This window comes from Lynx canadensis, chromosome B1 (assembly GCF_007474595.2).
Source record: "Lynx canadensis isolate LIC74 chromosome B1, mLynCan4.pri.v2, whole genome shotgun sequence".
In the NCBI taxonomy this organism is placed as follows: domain Eukaryota; kingdom Metazoa; phylum Chordata; class Mammalia; order Carnivora; family Felidae; genus Lynx; species Lynx canadensis.
This window is the reverse complement of record NC_044306.2, coordinates 81070957-81098931: the sequence shown is the minus strand read 5'-3', so window position 1 is coordinate 81098931 and position 27975 is coordinate 81070957. Positions and strand designations below refer to the sequence as shown.

General features: G+C 39.6%; 1 protein-coding gene across 1 annotated transcript in view; it reads right to left on the bottom strand.

Moving 5' to 3' along the window:
- Positions 1–27975, bottom strand: part of SLC10A7 (solute carrier family 10 member 7) — a 257064-nt gene that overhangs the window by 37500 nt on the left and 191589 nt on the right. Inside the window, exons 7-9 of the mRNA XM_030312964.2 lie at positions 14300–14383; positions 5029–5194; positions 4028–4079 (exon numbers count right to left, since the gene is read on the bottom strand). Of these exons, the coding sequence (XP_030168824.1) occupies positions 4028–4079; positions 5029–5194; positions 14300–14383 (302 nt within the window). The remainder of the gene's footprint in view (positions 1–4027; positions 4080–5028; positions 5195–14299; positions 14384–27975) is intronic.

Genomic DNA, 27975 nt, shown 5'->3' with positions numbered 1-27975 from the left:
CTGACTCCAGAATTGGAATTTTTAACCCTGACATTATTTTGTGGACAGATAAATAAGAACACAGCATAGTAACTCTCAAATGTTCTTTTATTTTATTTTATTTATTTATTTTTCTCAAATGTTATTTTAAATACTCAAAGTAGAAGTGTACTTTCCAGACACTAGAATGGTTAACACGTCAGGTCAGTAAATCTAAGAAATGTTAACCAGGTGGGAGGAGTGTTGTAAGAAAGTTGAATTTTCCAGGCTGGGTGTCTCCTGGTTTATGCTAACCTTACGTCATCAGGGGTCAGTAGCATGCAGTATACAAAAAAAGACAGACCAGGAGGGTGCCTGGGTGGCTCAGGTGGTGAAATGTCCCACTCTTGTTCTGGGCTCAGGTCACGATCTCACGGTTCGTGGGATCGAGCTCCGCATTGAGCTCTGCGCTGACAGTGCGGAGCCTGCTTTGAATTCTCTCTCTCCCCCTCTCTCTCTGCTCCTCCCCCCCCCACCACTCTCTCTCTCAAAATAAATAAATACACTTAAGAGAAAAAAAAGACAGACTGATGTCCATGTTGAGATTTTTGTCTCTTGATATCTGGTTTTAGATTTAGTAAGTTGGTAAGAAATAGATGAAAAAGAAACCACAGGCTACTTTTACTAATTTTAAGTAGAAACGAATAAAAAGGAGGAAGAGAAAATGAAACTCAATAGAGTATAAACTGGTGGGCCTGAGTTTAAGCCCCTGGTGTCTTTGACTAATTTGTTTGTATGAGTGAACTGGAAGAATCCAGCTAAATACCATCTACCAATTCCCTAACCAAAGCAAGCAGTTATGAATTTTAAAAGTAACTTAAGTAGTTTAGTGCAGTGGAAAAAGTATGGACAAATGTCCAATGGCAATAGATTTCAATTCTACATGTACTATTTGCCATCTTTTATTAAACTACTAAAATCTTGGAGCGCCTGGGTGGCTCAGTTGGTTAAGCATCTGACTCTTGATCTTGGCTCAGGTCATGATCTCATGGTTTTTGAGATCGAGCCCCGCGTCACACTCTGTGCTGACAGTGCGGAGCCTGCTTGGGATTCTCTCTCTTTCCCTCTCTCTGCCCTTCCTCCGCTTGTGCTCTCTCCCTATCAAAATAAATAAACTTTGAAAAAGGAAGAAAAAAACTACTAAAATCTGATTTTAGGCAAGTTATTAAACTAAACTACTCTTATGTATGGGGCCTCATCAGCAAAATATCAATAAAAATGTATAGTATCATAGTCTTTGCTGTCAGACTTACATGAAAAAACATATGCATTGTCCCTAGCACAGTGCCTGGCACAGAGCAGGGCTCAATAACCATTGGTATCTTTCATTCCTCCAATAAAATCCTTAGGCACAATGAAGTCTCCTATAGTGAAGGGGAAAAAAAAAAGTAAAAACCATCTTCTAAATTTTGTTCAATTGAAAATGCCCCAAATTCTAATGGAATGCTTTGGGGGTATATAATCATTTTACTGAGGAGCAGGATTATAGCCACTCCCTATTCTGCTGTTTATCAAAGAATGTGCATTCTGACAGTGGGTCAGGCAGTTTCAAAATGCAACAGAACTTCATTGAAGGCAGAAAGAAAGGGTCTTAAAACCCCAAGGCCTTATGAAAATCCAGTCTCCTCCATACTGAAAATTCTCAGTTTTAATTCAACCACTTGTCACACCATTCCCAGCCCCACTCCTCCTTCAGCAATTCCTGTAGTGGCTACTCTGTGCTTTGCAAGATGTTTTCAGTCACTGACAGGATATATGCATCCTCCCCAGTCTGATGGGATAGAATGAATAAGTGCATCTGATTATTACTTCTGCCACAAGGATCAGGAAACAAACAGCTGGGGAAAGGCAAACATCTTTTCTAGGATGACATAACAAATCATTTACAAAAGAACTTTAAAACAGCTCCTACTCCTAGACTTACCCAATTAAGTCCCATTTTCTCGGTGCCTTAATGGCTCCAGGCTTTACTCTTACTTTATAAATCACAACCACAAGCTAGGGAAAATGGTTCAAATTACACCAATCAATAAATTTTTATTGACTGTTTACAATCAGCCAGCCTCGTGCTGTACCAAGTGCTGTAAGAGCCAAGTGCCTAATGTGAAGCCTGAACCCTCCACGGCTCTGACACTGTTTCAGGCCTCAAAGACAACCCTTTTCCTCATGGCAACTTACTGCCATCACCTGGCAGTCTGGCCTAAGTCTGACCCTCTAGTTACTATTATTACTTAATCTTTTTTTTTTTTTTTTTTTAGTTTATTTACTTATTTTGAGAGAGAGAGAGAGAGAGAGAAAGTGCGAGCAGGATAGGGGCAGAGAGAGAGGGAGAGAGCCCCAAGCAGGCTGCACATTGTCAGTGCAGAGCCTAACAAGGGGCTCAATCCCACAAACTGTGAGATCATGACCTGAGCTGAAATCAAGAGTTGGACACTTAACTGACTGAGCCACCCAAGTGCTCCTATTTTTCAGTCTTTTTCTACTCCCATTGCCCACCGTGTGTGTGTGTGTGTGTGTGTGTGTGTGTGTGTGTGTCCACATTTGCATTATTGTTTTTTTCCCCACCAGGAACCCCCTCTCTGCATCTTGGTTTGCTGAACACTTAGCCATTCTTTTTTTTTTTTTTAAATTTTTTTTTTTTTCAACATTTATGTATTTTCGGGACAGAGAGAGACAGAGCATGAACGGGGGAGGGACAGAGAGAGAGGGAGACACAGAATCAGAAACAGGCTCCAGGCTCTGAGCCATCAGCCCAGAGCCCGACGCGGGGCTCGAACTCACAGACCGCGAGATCGTGACCTGGCTGAAGTCGGACGCTTAACCGACTGCGCCACCCAGGCGCCCCAACACTTAGCCATTCTTTATAACTCATGTCAAATCCCATCTCTTCCATGAAGCCTTCCTCCACCACTCTCTTTGGAAGTGCCTTCTTGAAGTGACTTCAGGATGGCTCACTGTCCATCCACTAAGAGTACGTATATCTAGTCTGCAAACTCATGCAAGATCAGAATCATCTCTTCTTTGTGGTATTCACTATGGTAACTTTCTCATACCGAGGGCTTAAGTAATGTCTGTTGAATATACAATACTAGTGTAAGAAGCTACATTAGAGGTGAGCCTTTAAGAACAAGAAAGATGGGCCAGGACACAGAGACCAATTTAATGAGGATAGCCTAAGCAAGGGACAGAAATGAGAATGCTTGAGGTTCCTCTAAGAAACAGCAAAGATTTTACCACAACCTGAAGCTTATACAGCATGAATGTTGGTAGTGGTTCACTTAGCTCCCCAAAATGAACTTCATTCTATAGGCACTGGAATCATCAAAGATCTCCGATAAGAGCTATCCTCAGAACTCTGAGTTACTAGAAACAGTACGAGATGCATAAGACAAGTTCACTTTAGAAATGAAGATACCTATAAGACATCCACTGCAATAGTCTAGGGAGAAAAGAGGCAACAAGAGCCTGAATTAGGGAAGTGGCTCTAGGAGCACAAACAATATTACGCAGGTAGGATCAAGACATTTAAAATATAAGGATGCAAAAGATTCCAGTCTGAGAGACTCTGTGGATGGTGATCCCATTAAAAATTAACAAATGAGAGAGAAAGAGGAAGTACTGGGGGGAAAAATTCATTCCATTTAGAATAGCTTGACACTGAGGTCTTGTTAAGACAGGTGAAAATATCTAAATGGTGAGTGATAAATAGTGCTGGAACTGAGGAAAAACATCCAAATGGGAGGTCCTGCCTTGAAAACCATCATCAGGAGGCTGACAGCTCGAGCCAGCAGAATGGAGGAGGCTGCCTAAGCACGTGACGTGAATAGATGATACAAGGGCTACCGACAAGCTCTTCGGGAAGGTCTACAACCTGAGGGTGGCAGGAGCAAGCCGGAATGTCCAGGAGGTAGGAGAAAAGCCAGAACAGCAGAGCGGCATAGAAGCCAAGTAAATAGCACGATTTGTCACTTAGAAAACCAACAACCACCAGAGATATTGTATCACTTACCTTGTTGAAAAGAGGAAGGTTAAAAGCATAAAACTCAGCTGAATAGAAAATACTGAAGAAGAAAAAAAACAAAAAAGATTGAATCTAAATTAGGGCTATAAAAATATCTGTAGCTTATTTACTCGTCTGCTTAGTTTTATCTGAAACTTATGGAAGCTCAACTAGAAAGACAAACATACATTGCTAAACTGATAGAATCATTTAGGTTAGTGGGACTCAACCTGCTCTTCCTGAAGGAACGTATCCACAGATAGAAATTATGATGTCTACTACTCTGCAAATCTGAAACCCTCTTTAAGACATGCTGATTTAATTTGTTCAATTTAGAAAGTGCTGGTTTTTGCTACGAGTATTTATAGGAAACGGCATAGCTGCAGTAGTGTATGATATATATTTTGGAATAACTTGTATTGATCTTAATGACAAAAGATTCTTAGGTATTATAATTACAAAAGTTGTCTTTGGTATTACAGGATAAACGGAACAAAAGGTTGATTTTTGATCCTGGCAGTTACTTGCGTTTCATAGTCTGCTGCTTCTGAAAATGACATGATATTACCTTGGGTATATATTTGAATAGAAAAGATGCTATAATATTCACATTTTAACTGATACAGCCAATTATTATACTTAGAAAATAATAGGATCAGATATTATACATCCTACTTGTAACCCACAATGAAGGGCAAGATTAGCTTAAAGTTATAGTAAAATAAATTGGCACAAGAGTGCTCCATCTAACATTTGAATTTGACAGATATTGTGGCTTCTTTCATCTGGCATCAACTACTCTAAATCAGACACAAAAAACAAAGGGCATTAAATCATAATCATAAATATATAACTGATGTCTTGTTAAAGAACAGATACCTATGATAAAGCCGCTGAGCATATATAATACGAAGCTCAGTATTCCTTGCTAATCAAATTAACACAGATCACTACACTCTGCTTCTGAGGAGAATGAGGGGTTGGCAGGGATATTCCGGCTCCCAACTTACTTATGAACAGTACGAGAAGAAGGCTGAATTTATCCAGGTCAATATTTGGGTTAGAGAATGTGTCACAGAAGGTTGTGTAGATGATCGTGAGGAGCACGCAGCTGCTGACAGCACCAAAAGGCGGCTTCTTTCTTTCGAGCCAATCCTTGATGTACCTTCGGACGATCTGAAACATAGAGATCAACAGGTTGCCTCTTTTCGAAGACGTAGAGAGTTGAACTGGGCATCACAAAGTGATTCTGACAGCAGAAAGACATAAAGGAAAGAGAGTAATTTGGATGATGGCCACAGTGGATTTCAAAGCTTCCCTGCCACATCACCCTTCTTCTGGGGGATTTAACATTTGTAGTGCGACTACCACTGGTGTCCATAATGAGAGTGTATTTTCAACTGCATTCAAATCCATCCTTAATCATGCCAAATGCTCTTTGCTAGCTGTCACTGAGACATGCCCATTAAGCCTCCCCAAAGTTTATCTCCTCTGCTGATCCTAATGGATGTGTGTAATTATCACAGTCCCCTTGGCCTCAACAGACAATTCCAAGTGCAACTTTGGGAATCTTAAAAATCTGACATCTTCAAGAATTTCAAGACAGTAGATAATCGAAAGTGATCCATGGAACATATGAATATTTAAAATGCAAGCAATGCACCAGAAGTTTTTAATTAAATTATAACTCATGCTTGAAAAGCAAAAGTGCATGTGTTGTGGGAGTTTAAATAATTCAAACTCCGAATATCTAGAGTTTTTGTGAATCCAAAGACAAATGCCATTTGCATGCTTTTAGAATTCCAGAACTAACACTTAAAAATGAATAAACCTGTCCTAAGTTTCCTACAAAAGTTACACAGCAATCCTCTCTTACTTAAAAATCAAATCAGAGATTTAAAATCAGGACAGGCTGAATATTGCCTGGATATGAAACTGGATAACATTTGCCTGGGTATAAAAGTGAACCACTCTATTTAAAATCATACACTTTTGAAAAAAGCTGAACAAACCCTGTAAGAAGGACTATAGTTGAGACATATTAAGTTTCGAGTCACTCGTTATCCTGCATAATTGAACATGAGATTTCACAACAGGCTGAATTACCATGATCCATTAGCAATAATGAGGTCAGGGAACTTCTCCTGACAATGCTGATGGGGTTCTGTCATCTTCTACTCTGTGGCTAAAAAGGTTTAATTCGCAATGGAGCATACCTTCACGGATACTCAAGAACAGAGTAAACTACTCTCAAGAGAACCTTTTGACAAATGGCTATTAGATCAACTTCATCCATTCTCAAGGACTCTGTAAGTGAAATACCAGTATTAATAAAGGGAGACCAGTTGGAATCAAGTACAGGTACAAAACCTCGATGGTTGGGTGGGGTGGGAATGAAAGAGAAAGTCTTTTATATGTATGTAGATAAATCGTGGTTAAATATTTTAAAAAACAGATCTTTAATTAAAATAACAGCTGGATTTATTTTAAAAAATTATGTTTATTTCTTTTTGTAGATGTGATCCCAAACCACAGTGATTGATCTGGTGTTCATTTCTTTCTATGAAGTTAACATGTAGTACAGTATAGGGATGCCTGACCGGCTCAGTTGGTAGAACATGTGTCTCTTGATTTGGGGGTTGTGAGTTCAAACCCCATATTGGGCATAGAGACTACTTTTAAAAAAATGTAGTAAGGTATACAGAAGTAGGAGCAGTTTTGTCACAGAGTGTTATGACTGATGCATTAGAACACAAATTTTGGAAAATAGTGCTTGAGCTCCCCAGATGGCCCCATGTTGAGATATGTCCCCATGTAGGTGGTTGCTTATTAGAAGACTACAGAGATTTCATCTAAAAGGTCATTTTATAATCTGTTGTGTTTGGTAGCATAAATCTAGTAGTTGCTCAAGTTTTTTACAACTCAACTCCTTTAGGAAATAAAATAAATGGAAATTACACAGAGCTATTGAAACTGATGCTGTCCTCCAATCTTGTTTGCGTATACAGTGTTTAAAGATACAAAGGTCCTCTCTGCAATAGTTATAGAATGTATGATCCCAATTCCCAAAGTAGAAGTGTCTCCTTCCACCACCACTGACCTCTCTGACAAAATAAAAAGATAAATATGAATGAGGTATAACTTTGAAGTCAAAGCCATTTTAAAAACCAAGAAGACAAATCTCTAATCAATCGACTTTATAAGCTGCAATTTGGCTTAGTCAACCTAATTACATCTTTCTTCAAGTTTTTTTTTTAAGTTCATTGATTTATTTTGAGAGAGAGAATGCACACCCAAGCAGGGGCGGGATGGTGGGGGGAAGCAGAGAGAGAGACAGGGAGAGAAAGAGAATCCCAAGCAGGTTTCACACTGTCAGCACAGAGCCCAACGTGGGGCCTGAACCCAGGAATCGTGAGATCATGACCTGAGCAAAAATCAAGAGTAGGATGCTCAACCGTCTGAGCCACCCAGGTGCCCCTATTATGTCTTTCTTCAATACGAAGTACTTACAGTCTCATAGTATAGTGGGACTCTTTCAATATGTCAAGAAACATGGACCCCTAAGTCCTGCATCCTCCTAAGCCAAAATATCTTTCTTTTAAACACATCAATGTGCTAACGCTAGTTACTTAATCTCGATACAGAAAACAAGTAGAAAGTTGGAAATTAGACAGACCCACAAGTGAAACAATAACCCTAGGGGAAAACAGATTGTCTTTTACTGTTTTTAGTCTTATAGTGGTATTTGTCTGTGTTTCCTAAGTAAACCATATTATATCCTGCCAGGCTCCAAAGAGATTTTCTATCTTCTTCTAAAATTAAGTTCACAAAGCAGCTGCTTTTGTACCATGTAGCAAGAAAAGGGTTAAAACCTTTCATAAACTACTGGGTGAAGTAGTGTTGATATGCCTTAAAGATATGCTTTGGATATTAACTTCGAGAAAGCTCCTCTTCTCTTCATTCAGCCATTTACACTTTTGACAGAATCACCCTCCATTTGTCAAGAATCCATGTCATTTTAAAATTCTCCAAATTTCTTTGCCTTGTAGAAACAGTTAATAACCTTATAGGAAACAAGCCTTTGCTAGAGATAGCAACCCAACCTGACAGAGATGACTCAGAAGAGGGGGGAGTGGGGAAAGTCAGGATGAGGTGGGAAAAGGCATCTTCCTAAGGTGGCCAGGTGTAGCTTTTCTTCAGAATTTATTCTAATTCATCTGTACCTTCTACACAGCTCAAAGAAACTCAGACATTCAACATTAGTTGACAAATCCTCATTGACTTGCTTTTCCCTATGGAGAGGGAAGGAAAAACATCTTCCCCAAGGAGCTATTTATTGTCTCACTTTCTTCATTTTGATTTGATTTGATTTTTATTGTTTAAAATTTACATCCAAATTAGTTAGCATATGTAGTGCAACAATGATTTCAGGAGTAGATTCTTTAGTGCCCCTTACCCATTTAGCCCATCCCCCACTCCCACAACCCCTCCAGTAACCCTCAGTTTGTTCTCCATATTTATGAGTCTCTTCTGTTTTGTCCCCCCTCCCTGTTTTTATATTATTTTTGTTTCCCTTCCCTTATGTTCATCTGTTTTGTCTCTTAAAGTCCTCATATGAATGAAGTCATATGATTTTTGTCTTTCTCTGACTGACTAATTTTATTTTAAATTAAACACCAGGAAGGGTTAAAGGGAAACTCAGATCTGACCCCCAGTACTTCTAATAAGCGAAGCCACATATCAATTACTTTATGACCTCCAAGCTGGAAACCTGAGAAGATATGTCTTAGGTGAAGAATGCTAATATACTGAGATAACAGAGAAGTGTAATATTCATCATTTTAGTTTTCTCCAATTTTTTCCAGGGTATTTTCATGCTCTTTTCCTTCTACTCTGTCTTTATACTTACAAATTGATTTTTGAGTGGGGATATATGACGGATAATTTTTCATATTAAGTCTGAATTTTAAAGATTTATTTTGCTTCAAGGTGACTTTAGGTTGTTTCTTCAATTTTTATCCTCGATTCCACTGAATCCATATATTTTCATAAAGTGTTTTGTGTTTTCTTTAATAGTCTGTTGAAATGTAGAGGTAGGTATACAAAATCGAATCCAATTTATGTAACACTTTTCTTTAAAAATATTTTCATTAAATATTGAGTAGATTAAGAATAATATCTGTATACTTTCTTAAAAAGCATAAACAATAAAAATACATGGGAACAGTAAACACCCATCATCTACTTAAGTATTATTTAATTTCTGTCTCACGGGAGAAGTTGTGCAGATATTATCCTGCTCAGTTTACAGTCCGAAACAAAGGCACAGAGAGCCCAAACAACTTGCATATAATGTTAAAAGGTCAGCGAGGGGGATATGCGCAAGAATATCAACTCTGCCTCCTCAGGAAACAACAGCATAATGGTTAAAGGTACAGACTTTGGAGCTTCTTTATAATCTTGGGCAAATTCCTTAACTTTCCTGTGCCTCATATAGTAGTAGTCACAGGGAGGATTAAGTCATTAAATAAACAAATGTCTCAGAAACAGGGCCTGTACATGGTGAATAATGGCTGTTCTTATTTCCAAGTCCCAGTTTGCTGATGTTTTTTCTATCACAACACTGTTTACCAGTATATCCCACTGCATAATGTAACAGCTTCTTTTCTCTCAAAGCCATTCAAGTGAAGTAATGAAAATAGTTCATATCTAATATAATTTTTTAAGTACAAAGTTTTACTAGCATTAATAACATTATCTTCAGCTTTAGCCGAAGACTATGAAAAGCCAACCTCAAAAGTTTACAGAAAAAAAAATGGGGTTTAGGGTGCTGTTTTGAAAAGTATTTTTCAAAGGCGGTGGGTATTCTGTTTCATTAACATTTATTCGTAACTCTCTCAATATAATGCATGAAATAAGTATTTGTCACAAGGATTTAGATGTATCGAAGGGTTTATAAAGAAAAAAGAAATATACAATAACACCATTGTATTTATTTCTAGACACATTGCAGTCAGTCAATAATGATTTCAACCAAAAAGAAGTATTGTATGGAGAAAACACACACACACACAAAATAAAATTAAATTAACTCTCAGAAATATAAAAAGTAAAAAATTAAATGATAAAGTTTTATCATCACTAAAAGTTGAAGGAAAATATTTTCAACTCACCCTTCCTGGTCTTTTTCTTCTCCCTCTTCTTTCCATTGTTTATTTAAAAGGTAATGATAAAAATCTCATTTTAAACTTTAGATTAAAAAAGACTAATTTTAAAATGATAAAAATCTCATTTAAATAGAAATATTTACTTTCTTAATGTGGCGTCTCTAGTTATAATTGAGAAATGAGACCACCTTGCCTCAGCTACTTCCTCTGAAGAAGTATATATGAGCCTTTCTAAGATCCTCAAAGATCACATCACAAAGTTCAGGTGAATCAACTGATTGCAAACAAATACAGAGATAAAGAAGCAGAAAATGTCCCCAGTATCATAGAGCTTATATTCTATTTAAGAAGATAAATAGAAAGCAAAAACAACAAACAAATCAACAAGAGGGAGACAATGATCCCTACTAAGTAGGATGATATGAGAGTGACTGCTGTGACCAGGCAGCCACTGGAGGAGGGGTAAGGAAAGGTCTTTCTGAGGAGGTGAAAGGTGAGGTATTCCGAGCAGAAGGAACAGTCGGTGCAAAGCTTCTAAGGCAGGATCAAAGTTGGCATGTTTGAGAAACAGAAGCAAAAGGTCAGTGAAACCCAAGTGAAATGGGCAAGTGGAAGAGTATTAGGGGAAGTAAAAGAGACCTGGAAATAGAAGATAGGGTGACATAATCTTGTAAAGAAGCAGAGTAGGATTTCTAGGAAGTGTTAAGTGACATTTTAAGTTTGGGGTCATAAATCTGAAACAAGAGGAGACCAATTATGTGTTTTTCTCCAGTAGAGCTGGAGATCTAGGTAAAATAGCTGCCCGGGGGTTTCATGAAGGTAAGTTCAAAGTTTTTTTCGGCCAGTCTTTTTATACAGCTCACACCGTACTATTGAGTGTGCTATTGAATATACTAATAGAGTCTCTGCTTCTAGGAAGCTCACAGGTCAATTATAATCTCTCCTGATGAATTTATGAATCAAGTACAATGGGAGAACTGGCATTTAGTCTAGATCAGGGGAGTTGGAGCAGGTTGACTGCACACCAGAAGGCGTCTATGTACTGAGTCTTATGGGATGAATAGCAGTTTGCTGGTGGAAAAGATGGGAACCATAAGCCTTTGAAAAGCAGAGAGCAGTGAAGGGGCATGAGCAGGTGAGAGAGTGGAGCACATGCGGCCTGGCACGGGACGTGCCATCATGAAGGGGATGGTGGGAGGTGACACTGAGGAAGCAGGGTGGGGCCAGACTGTGAAGGGTTTTGTGAGTCACACAAGGAATGGGCGTTTTTAAGGAGAAGAACAAGATAATCTGATTTGTTTTTTAGGGCTATCCTGGAGGCAGTGAAGACACTGGCTGGGAATCAGAAGAGACTTAGGGCAGAGAGACACTCTGAAAGTGCAATAATTTAGACAAGAGATGACAAAGTGGTGGCATCCTCTCCGGCAGTGTGAATGAGGTCCCAGAGGCCAGACTGAATGATTTCTGAGGCAGAAACGGAGACGTTTAGTGACTGCCTGGATGTAAGGGAGTGAGGATGTACAGAAAAAGAGGAGGCAAGGTGGCTTCTAAAGCTGGAGACTGGGGGTGTGACTGTTAATTCCTAAGACTAGAATACAAGAGGTGGGCAGGTATATGTAAATGTTTTCCTCTTTGAAAAAAGCCATTAAAGGACTGTGGTACTAGAAGATAGACAAAGGGTTTTTTGGTCCATATGTTTTAAGCCAAACATTTATTAACAGAGATATTTCCAAGATCCACTAAGAAAAGAATGTATGATCCTCAGGTTATATGAAATTATTTTCAGAACCGAGAAAACAAGTATGGGTTTAAACTAACAGTATCCACAGCTTGAACTCTCTAGAGCTGAGAAGGGCAGGTGGGTTCTGTTATGCTTCTATAAGACAGCATTTCCCTTACTGATCACAAAACTCTCACCTATTCATTCTCTTGCTCACCCATTCCACACTTATTTATTGGGTGCCTATGGTCTGTGTATGTAATGGTAAACAAAACAAATATGGCTCCTGTACTGAGGAAGCTTATAGTCTAATGCAGGAGACAAACAGTTAACAAGCAAACAAAAGACAAGCATATATTGTGGCAAAGGTCAAGAAAGGAATCAAGGTGCTACAATAAAGAGCAACCAGGGAGGGGAGCCTGGGTGGCTCAGTCAGTTTAGCGGCCAACTCTTGATTTTGGCTCAGGTCATGGTCTCATGGTTCGTGGGTTTGAGCCCCACAATGGGCTAGGCAGGGGACATAATATTTATCCAGAATACCTGTGATGTGAGCAGCACTGTAGGAGAAGTAGTTTTCCAAGTATCATTATATATATATATATATATATATATATATATATATATATATACACACACACACATATATATATATATATATTTTTTAATTTTTTGAGAGAGAGATAGAGCACACAAGCAGGGGAGGGAGCAGAGGGAGAGAGAAAGAGAATCTTAAGCAGGCTCCATGCTCAGTGTGAAGCCTGTAGCAGGACTCAATCCCACGACCCTGGGATCATGACCTCAGCCAAAATCAAGAGTTGTATGCTTAACCAACTAAGCTACCCAGGCACCCTTCATTCTATATTTAATTAAATGGTATTCTTCGACTACTTTTAAGTCTTTCCCTTTAACCCTAAACTTAGTCCATTTTCTAAGTATAGCATGAAAGTTAAAAAAAAAAAAAATGGGGGCATGTAGTGGATGCTGTACGTTTGATTGAAGTGTTTATTCCCATATCTGCAGGGCATGTTGGTTGTCCCAAAGATCTCAGTTGAGTGCCTCTTTGGGAATTGCTGCTAAGACAGCAGACTCTCTCAAGGTTATACCTCTCACGGGGAGTGGAGGGAAGAAAGTACCTAATGCCTAGTCAGTGCAAGAGTATAAAGACTGGGCACTCTTGTCTTAAGACAGGATGACTCTGAGGGATCAGAGCAGCTAGAGGCCTTTGCTGGAACTACATCATCCTGCACCTCCTCCCCGTCCTACTTTTCTTACTTTCCCAAAGGTGTTCACCCCAAGGGTATTCCCCCAGCCAACTTCCTGCATGGAAACCTGTGTCTCACACAGTTTCCCAGAGAACCTAGCTAAGACAGTGTGTAAATATTACATGTCTGTACGTGTAACACATTATTTATAGTTAATATTTCAAATTATTTATAGTTAATTATTTACGGTTAATATTTCAAGGAGTTGCTTCTTGTTTAGTATTGACAGGGAATTTGAAAATGACGATGCCAGGCTCTATGGTGAAAACTTTCTATGCATCCACTTTTAATTTAATCCTCACAACAACTCCTTGAGATAGGTACTATCATTATATAATTTGATAAATTATGAACCTGGAGCTAAGGAGATTAAGTGACCTGCCCAAGGTCACACAGCAAATAAAAAGTAGAACCAAGAACTAGAGTCTAGTTGCTCTTAAACCAACATTTGTACTTTTAACATACAGTGTTTTCCTGAGATTCACTGAGATTCACTCATTTTAGTAGTACAATTCTGTGCTCCATTACAGTGTTTTTAAATTTGCATGTTATAATTCAATTATGTGCTTATTATTAACTTGCTATAAGAGGTTAAATATAAGGATTTCTCCCATTAGTCTAATTCAATAAGAATGACAAAGGAAATGAAATTTTCTAAGATCTAATTTTAAGAGCTAATAGAATTAAATGTTTATTTTATTAATTACATGATCACAAGTATGATCACTGCTATTGAAGAGAGCCGTGAAGAAGCCAGCCAGCCAGATGCTTTTTCCCCAACAATAGTCATAAGTGCTGAGACTTTATCAGAAGGAGAATAAGGAAATGATTTGCTAAGTATTTTTTAGCGAGCTATATAGTTACAAAGCAGAGATAATAAATTAAAACAATCAAGATTCTGTGCAGGCATCCCTATATAAAGCTCTCTGCAAAGCAGATTGATATTAAATAAAGAAATAAAAATATGGGTATATTGTGATTGATGAAACCTTGTGTTTCACGGTCTTATATTTTCTTTTAACTGTCTCTTCCTCTGGCTATCTTTTGCCTCAGTTGTCCTGACATTACATGAGAAATCACAATTTGATTCACACACAAAAAAAGAATAGATGAAACTGGAGGGAGATCTTACCTGTCCAATAATGAGAGGAACCACAACAGTCATAAAAAGCTGAGAAAATATAGATGTAAAAGGCACAGAAGAGGATGAGCCAAGCTGCAAAACAAGAATATAAGAGGAGTTAGAATTACTTTGAAGTGGTTACCAAATATTGCTGTTAATTAAATGGCACAGTAAGTGAATTCTCTCACAGCCACCAAAAATTGGGTAGCTACATACAAACAGCAAGTGAAGTTACTTTTAATTTTCTGAATTTAGCACACAATAGACTGAGTAATTTAATACATAATTTTTATTGGGAAACTACCATTGAGGGAAAATGGTAACTATGTTTTTGCAATTAACTTGAATTGCTTATTATTAAATACATTGCTGATTAGTAAAGTCATTCTTTGTTCATACTGTCCATAATCATGGCGTATTTCACCTATAATCCACAGTTTGTATGCTTTCTATTTCACTTGTCTGTAGATCCCTAAGACAAACATACTGTGTCTCATTATTCTCTTATCAAGATCACATTTCTATGTATGCAAATGAAATAGTTTCTAACTTTTCTACTTCAAAACAGAGCCAATGAATCTCCTATACCTTTAAAATTTACTCTTACACAAAATCTAGGAAACGGGAATTCTTGGAACATAAATTATTTTTCAACATAAAGTTTCAGTGTATCTCTCTTTTTGCCTCCCTCCTCATTTTTTGGTTCGTCCTTACTAATGATGGCACTCTGGGCTTCATAAAGATTTTACTGTCCGTAGCATAGGTAGTGTTTATCTGTAAACACAGTCCTATACTCACTGTTAGTCTCAACCACCAAGAATTGCAAGCTTCCTATTAACTTTGTAATGGCTTTTGAAACCTCCTTCTGGCTTTCAAACCCCTATGGACAAACAATAGCCTGTTCAATAGATGTTTATCTCTTTTATGAGGCCCTTTTGCAGCCAGGTTCTTTCAAGCCATCAAGTAATGTCCCTGGAACTTGGAACTTTTACCCTTCCCCTGCAGACCAAACCTCAATTTTTATATTTCCTATGTTTAATTAAACTTGGAAATACCTTTTAAAAGATAATTTTTGTGAAAGACTTTGAGGTAGTAATGAATGAGGGCATAGAATAAAACAAATGAAACAAATGAAATATTTAGATAAATGAAGTCATTAGCTCAGATGAAATGATGTGGGGTCAGTGTTTTCACTGATTTCTAATTCCTGCATGAACTAGCTTACCAAAATCTTATCTACACCATGGTGGATTTTATGAAATTCTGTCCCCATCCTTGGCTCCAATCTATATGCACTCAATATGCCAAGAATGTATGTTCTGCCCACCAATGGCCTGCATTCACTTAATACTAGCTTCAGCACTGACCACTGGCTGTGAGTTTAACCCACAAAAACTGTAGTCTCTAACCTTTTCCTCCAGAACCAATATAAACTAAAGAAATGAAGAAAGACAAACAGAAAAAGTGAAACTGGCGAAGAACACCTGGAATTCCTGGTGTGTTAAATGCTACATGGATGTTAGAGGTCTCTTTTTATGAGAAGCCAAAGTATTAAAAGCCAGTAATTCCACCCTATTTTAGAACAACTATGTCTTTGAAGTGCAAGGTATTTAACAAATATACCCTTCTTTCCACAAATATTAACTCTAAAGATGCTCCTGGGGTAAGAATTGAAAATTTAAAACTATATATTTTATAGAGAAACTGAGGCACTGGATGAATAGAAAGATAAAATTTAAAGAACAAAGTTTTCAAGTTCAAAAGCATCCAGCTCAATGCTCTATCCATAAGGTTCACAATATTTGGAGAGAGGCAGTAGGATTCAGGGTGATAACCTTCAAGTAAAACCTGTCAATTCTTGCCTGGAATCTCATGGGTAGATAATCTCACATATCCCTGTTCCCCTCCCTCCCTCCCTTCCTTCCTTCCTTCCTTCCTTCCTTCCTTCCTTCCTTCCTTCCTTCCTTCCTTCCTCCTTCCTCCCTTCTTGAGAAAGAGAGAAAGAGGGAGAGAGAGAGGGAGAGAGAGAGAACTCTCACTCAAGCATGGGGGGTGGGGCAGAGGGAGAGAGAGAATCTTAAGCAGGCTCCATGCACCCAGCTCTGAGCCTGACATGGGGCTCAATCTCATGACTGTGAGATCATGACCTGAGCCAAAATCAAGAGCTGGATGCTCAACCAACTGAGCCACCCAGGTGCTCTTCTGTTCCCCTTTCTATCTCAACTCTACTGTTATTTAATGTGTCTTTAAAATGTCTTAATGAATATCCATATCAAGCTATATTCCCTCTGTAAACCCAGTGCTTATTGACCCAATACCTGGCAGAGATAATAAGTTTGCAGATACTAAAGCGGTGCACGACTAACAAGATGAAGTAATCTGTAAATATAAGGTGCTAAAAAGTGCCACACTCATTCAAAACCATATCCGTATTTTTTCTAAAGTTACAAAAACACAAAACTTAAGTATATTTTAAAAACCTCTTATTATCAGTGATGTTATACAATCACCTGGTATTATTTTTTCCACTGCTTATTTATCACTGGTAACACAATTAATTCTAATATGCACCTAGAAACAAAGGGCATCTAGACATGATGAGAACCATGTGAAGGAAGGAGGTGTGTGTGTGCGTATAAGAAGTAGAGTGAGCTTTGCGTGTTCTCTGCCCTCAGCCCTCCTCCACACCCTTCCTTAGCTCCTTAATGCTGCTCTGGAGGGAAAGACCTAAAACTTAATAGAATCCTACCCCTGAAAGACTTGGAATCCCATTCTCTCTTTTTAAAGATGTGAAAACTGAGGTCCAGGCAGAAATGACTTGTAATTAACACCTCTAATACTTGCCTTATGATGTGAAATTGGCTATGCTTCTCAAACACGTTCAAGCAACTCTTCAGCCAAATCTACTCTGTGATCATAGTTCTCCTACACTGGAAGGCTTGCTTGTTTAACAAAAAAGTGTTGCTGGAGAGCAGTAATCCCAGAGATCAAAAAGAGAAAAGTTAAAACATCACTTCATTTATTAAGTTAGTTTGGGGGTTATTTTTAATCCCAATTCTATCTAAAAGATTGCATTTGGAGATAAGAGAGGTAAAGGAAAATTCACGTCAGATTTAGCTTTAAAATTTGTTATGTATTTTAATTTCTCCATCCATCACATAATAGACCATGTACATGTTCAATGTTTAGAAGGGTTGTGTTCCTAGAAGGCAATAGAAAAGGTGATCTCCAAAGTCCCCTTGTGCTCTGAAAGGTCTATGATCTCTGGTCTACTTGGTTGGGAACACAGGTTAGAGGAGCTTCCCACTTTGTCAGATCAGAGGCCAGAGCAAGCTGGCCAGGGATGCAACTAACAGGGTTCATGAAGCCAGACTAGGTACGCAGTGATGCTGGGGAGGAAATCCCGCAGGATGGCTCTCTTAGAAGTGGTTCTGAAAGGAAGGAGATCTCAGTACTGAGGTCTAATTTGGCATAAGTCCTTTCTTTTGAATCGGCAACAGACCTGTCGTGGTGGTCAATGTGAAGATGCAGAGATGCTCTTGGGGACGTTTCTGACGCTATGAAGTACAGAAGAAAGAAGAGTGAGCATCTGGCATCAGGTAACATATGAGAGCATGACCAGAAAAGCACAAGACCCCATCATTTTGTATGCAGAGTTGATTTTAACTAAAGCAGAAGGAAATATGTGTGAGGGATATTCTGTTCTTCACATTTTAATGAGGAACCTGTCATGGTTTCTATTGTGAAGACCAGTGTGTTTATAAGAAGCATCAATAATTTGTCCATTTGGATAGAGTTGCAGGTGCAAGATAAGGATGTATCAGGCCAGTGCTCTGTGCTTCATTGAGCTACCCTGGCAGATTTAAAGGTGATAGTCTCACACTGCCAACCTGTATTTTAATATACAGTGTGTTAAATGAACAATCCGGTCACTGGCTAATTTCTTTTAGAGATATAATGCTTTGAAGCAGAGAACTCACGATTAGGTTTGTTTTATTTGTTTTAATATCATGGTGAGAAGAAATGTTGCAGCGAAAACTAAACATGTGAAAATTCAGGACCTTTGTGTTTGATCATTCAAATAGTTACTGGTGCCTCCTGTGAGGCAGGAGCATGTTCTAGGCATTGGGAATCCAACAGCGAACACAACACAAAACCCCTCCTCTCCAGGAGGTGCTTTTAAAAAAAAATTTTTTTTTTAATGTGTAGTTTTGAGACCGAGACAGAGCATGAGTGGGTAAGGGGCAGAGAGAGAGGGAGACACGATATCCAAAGCAGGATCCAGGCTCTGAGTTGTCAGTATAGAGCCCTACGAGGGGCTTGAACTCACAAACTGTGAGATCATGACCTGAGCTGAAGTTGGACGCACAACTGACTGGGCCACCCAGGTGGCTCCAGGAGCTGCTTTCTAAAAGTTGAGGAGTGTGTGCGTGTCTACCCACTACCAAGTGCTCATGCGCTCTTTGCCATAGAATACCTTTCCTCCCCACTCACAACTGGAAAAGTTCCGGTCCTTTTCTAAGGGTTAATTCATGTATCACTTGTTTAGGAATGCTTTCCAAACCCTCCTCCTGAAACACAGACTCGGCCGCCCCCTCTTTTGTGGCTCTGCGTTTGCACTGTTCCTCTCAGAATCCTTAGTCTTGCTCTTGTGTACAAATCTGTTTCTCTCACTACACTGTATGTTCCAGAAGGTCAGGGACAGGGTCTCATTTATATTTATATTCCCAGAGCCCAGCAGAGTGACTACGTTTTACATCTAGGGCAGTGGTTCCCAAACTCTAGCCCATCAGATATACCTGCAGGGCTTCTTAGAACACAGATTTCTTGGCCCCATCTTCAGAGAAGGTTGGGGAGGATGTTGAGAATTTGCATTTCCAATATGGTTCCACTGAAGTTGGTGCTGCTGAGCTTATGGTTCACCCTTTGAGAACCACTAATCTAGCACATAGCAGGTATCCAACAATTTTGAGTTCAATTAATGAACTCAATTAACCAACAATACATAGGTAGCAAAAGAGGCCTGACAATGTTTTCTTTTCTTTCCACCCATCCAACTACAAGTTACAAAGCCCTGCTTAATTCAGTCTCAAGAAGAGGATCACATTGCCTGGCCTCCCAACAATCTCCTATAATTACAATAATGGCAATTTTACTTGTAGACTTTCTATGTGTCAGACACTGCTCTAAATGCTTAATGTATGCCAAATAATTTAATTCTCACAGCAACTCCTTCAGGTAGGTCTTACTAGTACCACCGTTTCCATATAAGCCAACAGTGGCACAGAACAGTTGGACTTAGACAAGGTCACTAGCTAGAGAGTGCCAGAGCCATGACCTAAACCTGGAAGTGTCGCTCCACAGCCCTCACACGTCATTCTTGCACTCTGCTGCATATTTATTACAGAAGATACAGAGCAGTGAAATGGGGAAGGGGGCAGGGGTAGAAGCCAAACCTGGGATCCCCCTTTCTTGCCCTTGTGAGAGAAAGACAGGGAGGGTGTGTGTGTGTGTGTGTGTGTGTGTGTGTGTGTGTGTGTGTGGTGCCTACATGGAGATGGGGAACTGGAAGGCAGGCAGAAGCAAGAAGAGGGAGAAGGAGAAACAAAAAGAGAGGTGGGAGAAACTTGGGAAGCAGTAATTGATGATACAGTCTTTCTCATCTGGGGTTCCAGATCTGAACTACAGAACACAGGAGATTATTTGAGTGACTATTTTCTCAACTCTCTCAAGGATGGTACCTAAATAGTATCTGAGTAAATGCATCAGAAAGAGTTAATCCAGTATATACAATGGCTGTCTTAGGGCATTAGGGTTTCATTATATAACCTGGCAGAGAAAGGCTGAATGGAACCAGGGTTGACAGTTATCAATCCATTCAATTTAGAAACTGATTTGGAAAGAATCTGGGGGTTCAGCCAGTAAAATATTGTGGGGCCAAACAAGGCTCAGAGAGACAAATGAGTAACAATTCTTGATGGAGACGCTGAGCGTCTGTAAAATCAGAGTTATCAACCTACAGTTAGAAAACAGATGGTGTGTTTTCAATCACTTCTGTAAGTGAGCTGACCTGTAAATTGTCATTAATGCACCAGGTCTTCACTTGCTCTGCTGTGTAATCAGCCTTTTATCTCCTACCAGGGAAATCCATTAGCCACTGGCGTCTCTACTATTTGTGTCTCTTCTCGGCTATTAAAACATTATTGTATTAAATAATTCACCCCTGATGATTGGTCTTTGCTTTCATTAGCACTGCATTCAGGGAAAATATAAGAACAGATATTTACAGTTTATACTGTAGAATGGTGAAGGGTAAATCTCTTCTGTGAGAAAAGCGGGACAAAGCCACTTCGGATAGGGAGCGGTGTTTGTTCACTTCCTGCCCAATTTCCACCCTCTGCCATGGCCCGCAGAACCCAATCCTGGGGAGGGGGCAAGGGGGCTCACTTACTAGTGGTTCTACTTTCTTGTACCTCTACACAGACACACTCATAAATACCAGTGTCCTTCCCATCACAAAGACAAACATCCAAACAGAAGAAGGGAAAGTGTCCCCAGGCCCCAGTCCCCCAAATCCTTTGAGATTTCCATCTTTCCCCAGAAACTATAGTTTAGCCTTTCTTTCATTCAACTGCTGCCCCTTCTCTCACAGAGAAACCTGCAAACTACATTGATGACTTACACAAAATCAAGGACTTAAATGTATACCAGCTGATGGGCTCAACGTAAAAATGGCCATGATTTTTACCAAAATTAAAACATGATTGTTGATCGTGATTCAGCTGCATGCATAAAACTAAAATTGGGTTACTGTCTGGAAAGTATATACTTAGTAGAGGAAATGAGCCTTTTTATATCTAGATGCATGGTATTTTTCTTTGAGAAGTAACGAACAAAATAGGCTTTTAATAATTTTTTAAAGATAAATTATGTAAAACATTTCTTTTTATTATATGCTAATTTAAAACATAAGATGAAAAGATTACCTTCCAATCACTGACGGAAACTGTGTACAATTGTAAATTCTGATTACTCAAACCACACAGGATGCTCAGTGAAACGTGCCTAAAGGAACTGCAAATTGGCTGTGGGGAAATGGGCTATCAGGACATGGAAGGCTGGAGAGAGAGATACTCAGAGGCATCTGGGAACAAACTTTGCTCCTAATTTGGCCACAGAATTTGGTCTTGTCAGTCTATTTGGTTAGGGAACCAAAGAGCCCATTGTTGCTAAATAGTCCCTCAAGTGGAGTAAACATCTAAGTTCCCCCAGAAGAGTGCCCTAAGCTGGGGGACCAAAAGGCAGGAGTGGCCTAAGGGAGCTGTTCCCTTTCAATCTGGCCAGACCCCACCTGCTTGGGGAGCACCGGCAGCGGCAGCTGCTGTTGGAGAGGGAACCACGGGGCAAGGGGAAAGCCTGGCTAAGGCAGTGCCGCGGTCATCCGGTGTCCCTGCCTGCCTTCAGTTAAGCCTGAGAAGTCCCAGACCAGCAGTGGCAGTGGCCTCTCTGGGTCACTGATCCTGGAAAGGGAGAGGGGTTTATCAGTGTCACCTCTAGAGCATTTGGAAATAGCTTGCCAGGCACTCCCCTGGCCCATTACGGTTCAGCGAGATCAGAGGGGAGAGGGAAGTGCTGGCATGAGCATTTACAAGAGATCCCACAGATGATTTTGCTTTACAAAATCCTCTCTGTGTGAGAACGACTTCTGAGGGATTTCCACACACAGCCCAAAGATGAGCTCCTCTCAGGTTCAGAGATTTGTCTTCAGCTGCTTTCGGAACACTTGGGCACAAGGTAGGAAGACTGGCTCAACGTGAACGACTGGGGCAATCAAGTGGACAGTTGCTCTTTAAGTGCTTCACGTTTTGTCACTTTACGCATCACACGTGTGTGACCGCCAAATACACAACCCATCTTTGGGAACATATTACAAAATGTAATCAGACTATTGTACATGACACTAATGGCTGTATTCACTGTTTCTGTTTATATTGATGGGATTAAAAGTGGAATAATTTTCTATCACAGATGGCCAATGACGAGGGCAACTAATGAGGACTGTAGCTTTGAAAGTTGCCACTCAGTCTGTCTCTCCCATGCTGGGCCCGCCTCATACACGAACTCTTGCTCCATGTAGTCTGAACCATGTGTGTTAGCAGTTAGAGGTTTCCTCTAAATCTCTCCCATGTTCTAACTTATTCTTGTTTACCCAAATAAGCTTTAAGTTCCTTCAACGCAATAACTATGCCTTATTCTTTTTTGTCTTTCCTATGTTACCTAAGATATACGTGTTCCAGAGATAATCATTGATGGTGATAATAGGTCTTAAAATAACAGGTGTCTCCTAGGAGGCATGCTTTGTGAGCACAACTTGGAAAGGCACGTGCAAGGGGGCACAGCGCCTGGCTGAAAGCACCTGATGTTCTTTACTACTTGTAGAGAGTCTCAAGTCAATTACAAAACCTCTTTGAACCTAAGTTTTCTCATATAAAGTGAGGATAATACATTGAAAGGTAGCCATGGGATTATTTATGAAGCTCGTATTATAAATACTTGTTAAAAATTATTCTACCTTGGGGTACATGGGTGGCTCAGTTGGTTAAGTGGCTGGCTCTTGGTTATGACTCAGGTCACGATCTTACGGTTTGTGGGTTCGAGCCCCCCATCGGGCTCTGCACTGACAGTGCCTGCTTGGGATTCTCTTTCTCCCTTTCTCTCTGCCCCTCCCCTGCTTGCTCTCTCTCTCTCTCTCTCTCTCTCTCTCTTAAAATAAATAAATAAACTTAAAAAAAATTATTCTACCTCTCCTCCCGTTTCCCCCTCTCCTCCTGGAAAAACAAGGTTTCTTATACAGTGCTGTGGGAATTAAAGCCTATTGGATTTAAGAACCACTGACATGGGAAGTAACAGAAGACAGTCACATCAATGGGACGTATAGGGAGCTCAGAAACAGAACGTAGTGTGCATGCATGTGAGTGTACATCTGTTTGTGTGTGGGTGGGTGCATGTATGCATATGTCTAACTATCACAATGCCTTATAAATATTTGCTTGAACAGAGGCCGGATCCCCAAGAAATCAAGTCATATCAACTCAGTTGAGATAACAGCAGCACTGGTGGCCTTTCACTTCCTTAAGGGGTTGCTTACATGCTATTGAATGGGTAAGGGTGTAGACGAATGTTTATCAAACATCCTAAAGTATTGAATTGGCCATCCCCACATATGAAGATGGTCTGATCTATAACTCTGAGGACATGACTTTCAGAAGTGGTCAAAGTTTGGACTCCAAATGTTTCCAGAGACCCAGATGTTCAATGACCTTTATGGCTAGGGTGGAAGTGAGGCCTTGGTCTGCTGTTTAACCGCACAAGCCTAAAGTGTTACTGACCTTCCCCTGCCAAGCATACACTTATTTAAATAAATTGGTGTTCTACAGAATTATGGAGTTTGAGACCATGAATATGGTCTCCAATATATGGTATCCTTAGATCACAACCGCAGTAAATTAGACAGAGCTGTTCTATGGTGTGAATACAGTTATCCCTGACCTTTGTCTTAACTTTCACAGGGAGTAACAAAGAAGTTTAAACATTGTTTCCTTTCACTCCTCAGAATAAACAAGATGTGGTTGGGAAGCAGATGTGGGGCAGCAGCTAAGGAGGCTGGAGGGGAACACAAGTCCATAGAAGCAGGGGCTTCACGTCACCTGATGGGCTGTCCCAGTATGGTACACGTGGGCTTCAAACTGGCTGCCTGATCTTACCACCTAAATGCTGAACTCAGCCCTACAGTCTCTTTTCGTCTTAACTACCACACTACAGTTCCAGGCTTAAAATTCTCTCTCGTTCAGTATTCTCTATTATTTGCTGCTGAACAAAGACTATAATAATGGCTGGTAAATAACCATATCAAGGAAAGGAAAGACATGCAAGTTTTTAAGTGACGTTAGACATAACAGAGAATCAGCACCATGCATATGAGAAAATCTGAAGTAAGCAGGAGATCCTTTGAGTTTCCATCTACCTTCTCTTTTTCCTCAAATTAAAAGTTTTCATCCAGTACAAAATTCATTGTAACACCCGCCTCTCACTTCTTCTATTAAATAAAATGTTTTCTATTTTAGTAATCTCCTTTGAAATATTTTGATACTTGTGATACTTACAATTTCGGGCTTAGATTTTAATTATCTAGGAATGTATTCTATTTCCTCTATGAACACATAAATTCTTTGAGAGAAAGATCCATATCAGATTGAGCTTTGTAATATTCACAGTGCACAGCAGGCATTCACACACTGAATACAACCATGGATGTTTTGCTTAATACTACTGAAAAAAAAAAAAAAAACACTACAGGAGCGCCTGGGTAGCTCAGTCAGGTAAGCATCTGACTTTGGCTCAGGTCATGATCTCACAGTCCATGGGTTCAAGCCCCATGTCAGGCTCTGTGCTGACAGCTCGGAGCCTGGAGCCTGCTTTGGGTTCTGTGTCTCCCCCTCTCTCTGCCCCGCCCGTGCTCATGCTATGTCTCTCTCTGTCTCTCAATAATAAATAAACGTTAAAAAAAATAACAAAATAAAAACTATAAATTCTTTTTTAGAGCAAATACAAGGTAAGATTTTATGCCTCAGGCTGAGACCCTCACCTTCTAACCATCCATTTACCATCTGAACTGATCTAATCCTTCATTACTCACCCACCTTTCTATTTTGCTCCTTCCAAGAAATATTTATTGAATATTTGGCATTGGGGGTAAGGTAATGAATAAGGCATGCCTTGTTCCTAGCCTAGGAGAACTTAAAATCTAGCGGATGCTTAACTACTTGTAACATTGTTTTGTAAGGAAAATTAAGATGGAATATTCCAAGTAATGCAAGTGTAAGTGCAGTTTTGAAAGCTGGGCAAGGCTTAATTTATCCTTACAATAGGAACCCCAGGGACTGGTACGTAACAACTGATAACATAAAGACAATAATTTCTGCCCCTGCCAATATCAGAGGTATATTATCAAGAGAATTGAGGTAGTATATATCAAAACACTTCGAATCTTAGAAGCAAACAAATGGTAATATTTCAGGGAAAGTTTTATTGCTCTCACTGTCAGCCATGGTAAACACTGGATTTATTTACATGTAAGATTATAAAATTATAGACTATAAATGACTACAGAATCTTAAAGGTTTAAGTTTTAAGACTGCCCACCATTAAGGTCTGAGCAAGTTGGATTGTTGCTACATCTCAGATAAGTGCTTCTGCAGAACCTTGACATCCTTCCTGGAATTATTTTCTATTTTCCTTTCTAAAGCGTCACATGTAAATAATTAGCACTTGCATGGTTCTTTACAGCTTACAGCACACTTTCACATAAATTAACTCATTTCAGCTTATCATAATCTTCATAATCCTCATTTTACAGAGGAAAAAAACTGAGGCTGAGAAGGATTAAGGAGAATCCACTGCTACACAACAAATTGGCTGCAAACCAAACCAAAATTTTATGCCTTCTCACCATACATACCATGCTACCTTTCTACACACAGACTGTGAGGGAAAATGAAGCCAGTCCCTTCAAAATGGCTTTATAACAAAGGAATGTGTGCCTAAAGGTGGAGCATGTAACAGGGAAGGAGATACCAGTCTTAAAGGTAGCCCTAACCCAACTCTTGGGACAGATGCATTCATCCATCTGTCCAACTGAGATGTGATACAGTAAGAAATATAAGTTCGGGGGCGGGGGGCGCCTGGGTAGCTCAGTTGGTTAAGCATTCAACTTCGGCTCAGGTCATGATCTCGTGGTCCATGAGTTCAAGCCCTGTGTTGGGCTCTGTGCTGACAACTCAGAGCCTGGAGCCTGCTTCACATTCTGTGTCTCCCCCTCTCTCTGCCCCTCCCTCGCGTGCTCTCTCTCTCTCTCAAAAATGAATTAATGTTTAAAAAATAAAAAAAAAGAAAGAAAAAGAAATATAAGTTCGGTCTTCCTCCTGGCATAGAGCTTCTAAAACCTTGTAACTTCCTGAGTCATAGCAGTGATAGGAGCAGCTTTTACTATAATATTTGCTTTTTTTTTTTGTCCCCAGTTCCTGGTACAGAGGGTTCAGAGAGTTCCTGCATTGGTGAATGTATCCACGTGTAGGGGGTTAGTATACCCCAAACTCTATAGGGACAGAAGATCCTGCATTTGGGACCCTTTTAGACCTCTGCATCTGACTTTTCATTTGTATTCTTTATAATATCATTTATGATAAACTGGTAATGTGTTGTGAGTACAGAAACAGCCTTCCTTTACCAACCATCCATTCAAAAATATTTTTAAACATTTTTTAAAAATTCATTTTTATTTTTTGAGAGAGAGAGAAAGTTAGGGGGAGGGGGAGATGGGCAGAGGGAGAGGGAGAGACAGCCCGCCAGGGAGCTTGATTTCTCGACTATGAGATCTTAACCATGAGATCTTGACCTAAGCTGAAATCAAGAGTCGGAGGTTTAACCACTGAGCCACCCAGGCACCCCTCAAAAAATACTTTTGAGTGGCTTCCATAGACAGGCACTATTTTGGGCATTGGGGTTACAGTAGTGATCAAAACAGATAAAGTCCCTGCTCCCCTGCGATGCTCATGTTCTAGTTAGGGAAAACAGATAATAAACAAACTGACAAATGATTAAAATATCATGTGATCATAAATGCTAAATGGAACAATTAAGTATGGTAGGTGGGGAGGTATTGGCGGAGAGAGGGTATATTGTTCCATATGAAGTAGTTAGGAAAGGGCTGTCTCCTAAAATGACATTTTATTAGAGACCAGAGATGAAAGTGAAGGAGAGAGCCATGTGGAGATCTGAGGGGAAAATCCAGGCTGAGTCAAAGCCAAGCGTAAAGACTCAGGGTGGTTCTTGGTGCGGCTAGAGCATCCCATTATGTGTGCCCATTCCATTCAATCTCCCACATAACTATTTCAAATCTTGGCCTCTTTCACCAAATCTCCAATACCTCTTTGCTTTTTTTTTTTTGTCCTCCACCCCTAGCTTCACTTGCCATTTCACTGGGAAAATATAAACGATAATAAGAAAACGTATACAAGCTCCTATAGTTACAGGAACCAATTTACTTGCATATTTGCCCTTATACCATGGCTTCCCTCCTACTACTATGGATAAACTATCTGTGCTTAGGGGGCCACACTCTCCCTTTGTACACTACAGTTCACCCTCTTTCTCCTATTCAAGGACACGGGTCCACAAATTCACCCTTCTTTTTTCTGTCTGAATTGTTTCTTCTCTAACTGAATTAATATCAATGCAAATATCCTAATAATTTTCCCAACTTAAAAACAGATCCTACATTAACTTTGTTGCTGCCCCATTTTCTTCATCCTTTATAGCAGAATTCCTCAAAAGAGTTGGCGATTATCACTGTCTTTAACTCTTTTTCATTCATTCTTGAACTGACTTTAATTAGGCATTTACCTCCACATTTCTGCTGAAATAGCTCTTGTTAGGGTCCCCAGTGACCTCCATCTTGTTAAAACCAATGGCTGATTCTCAGACTTCATTGTATCTGAACTATTACCACCATTTGAAGTAGTTGACCACTCTCTCCTTTTTTGAAACACATTCTCTAAACTATTACCACAATTTGAAGTAGTTGACCACTCTCTCCCTTTTTGAAACACATTCTCTACTAGCTTCTA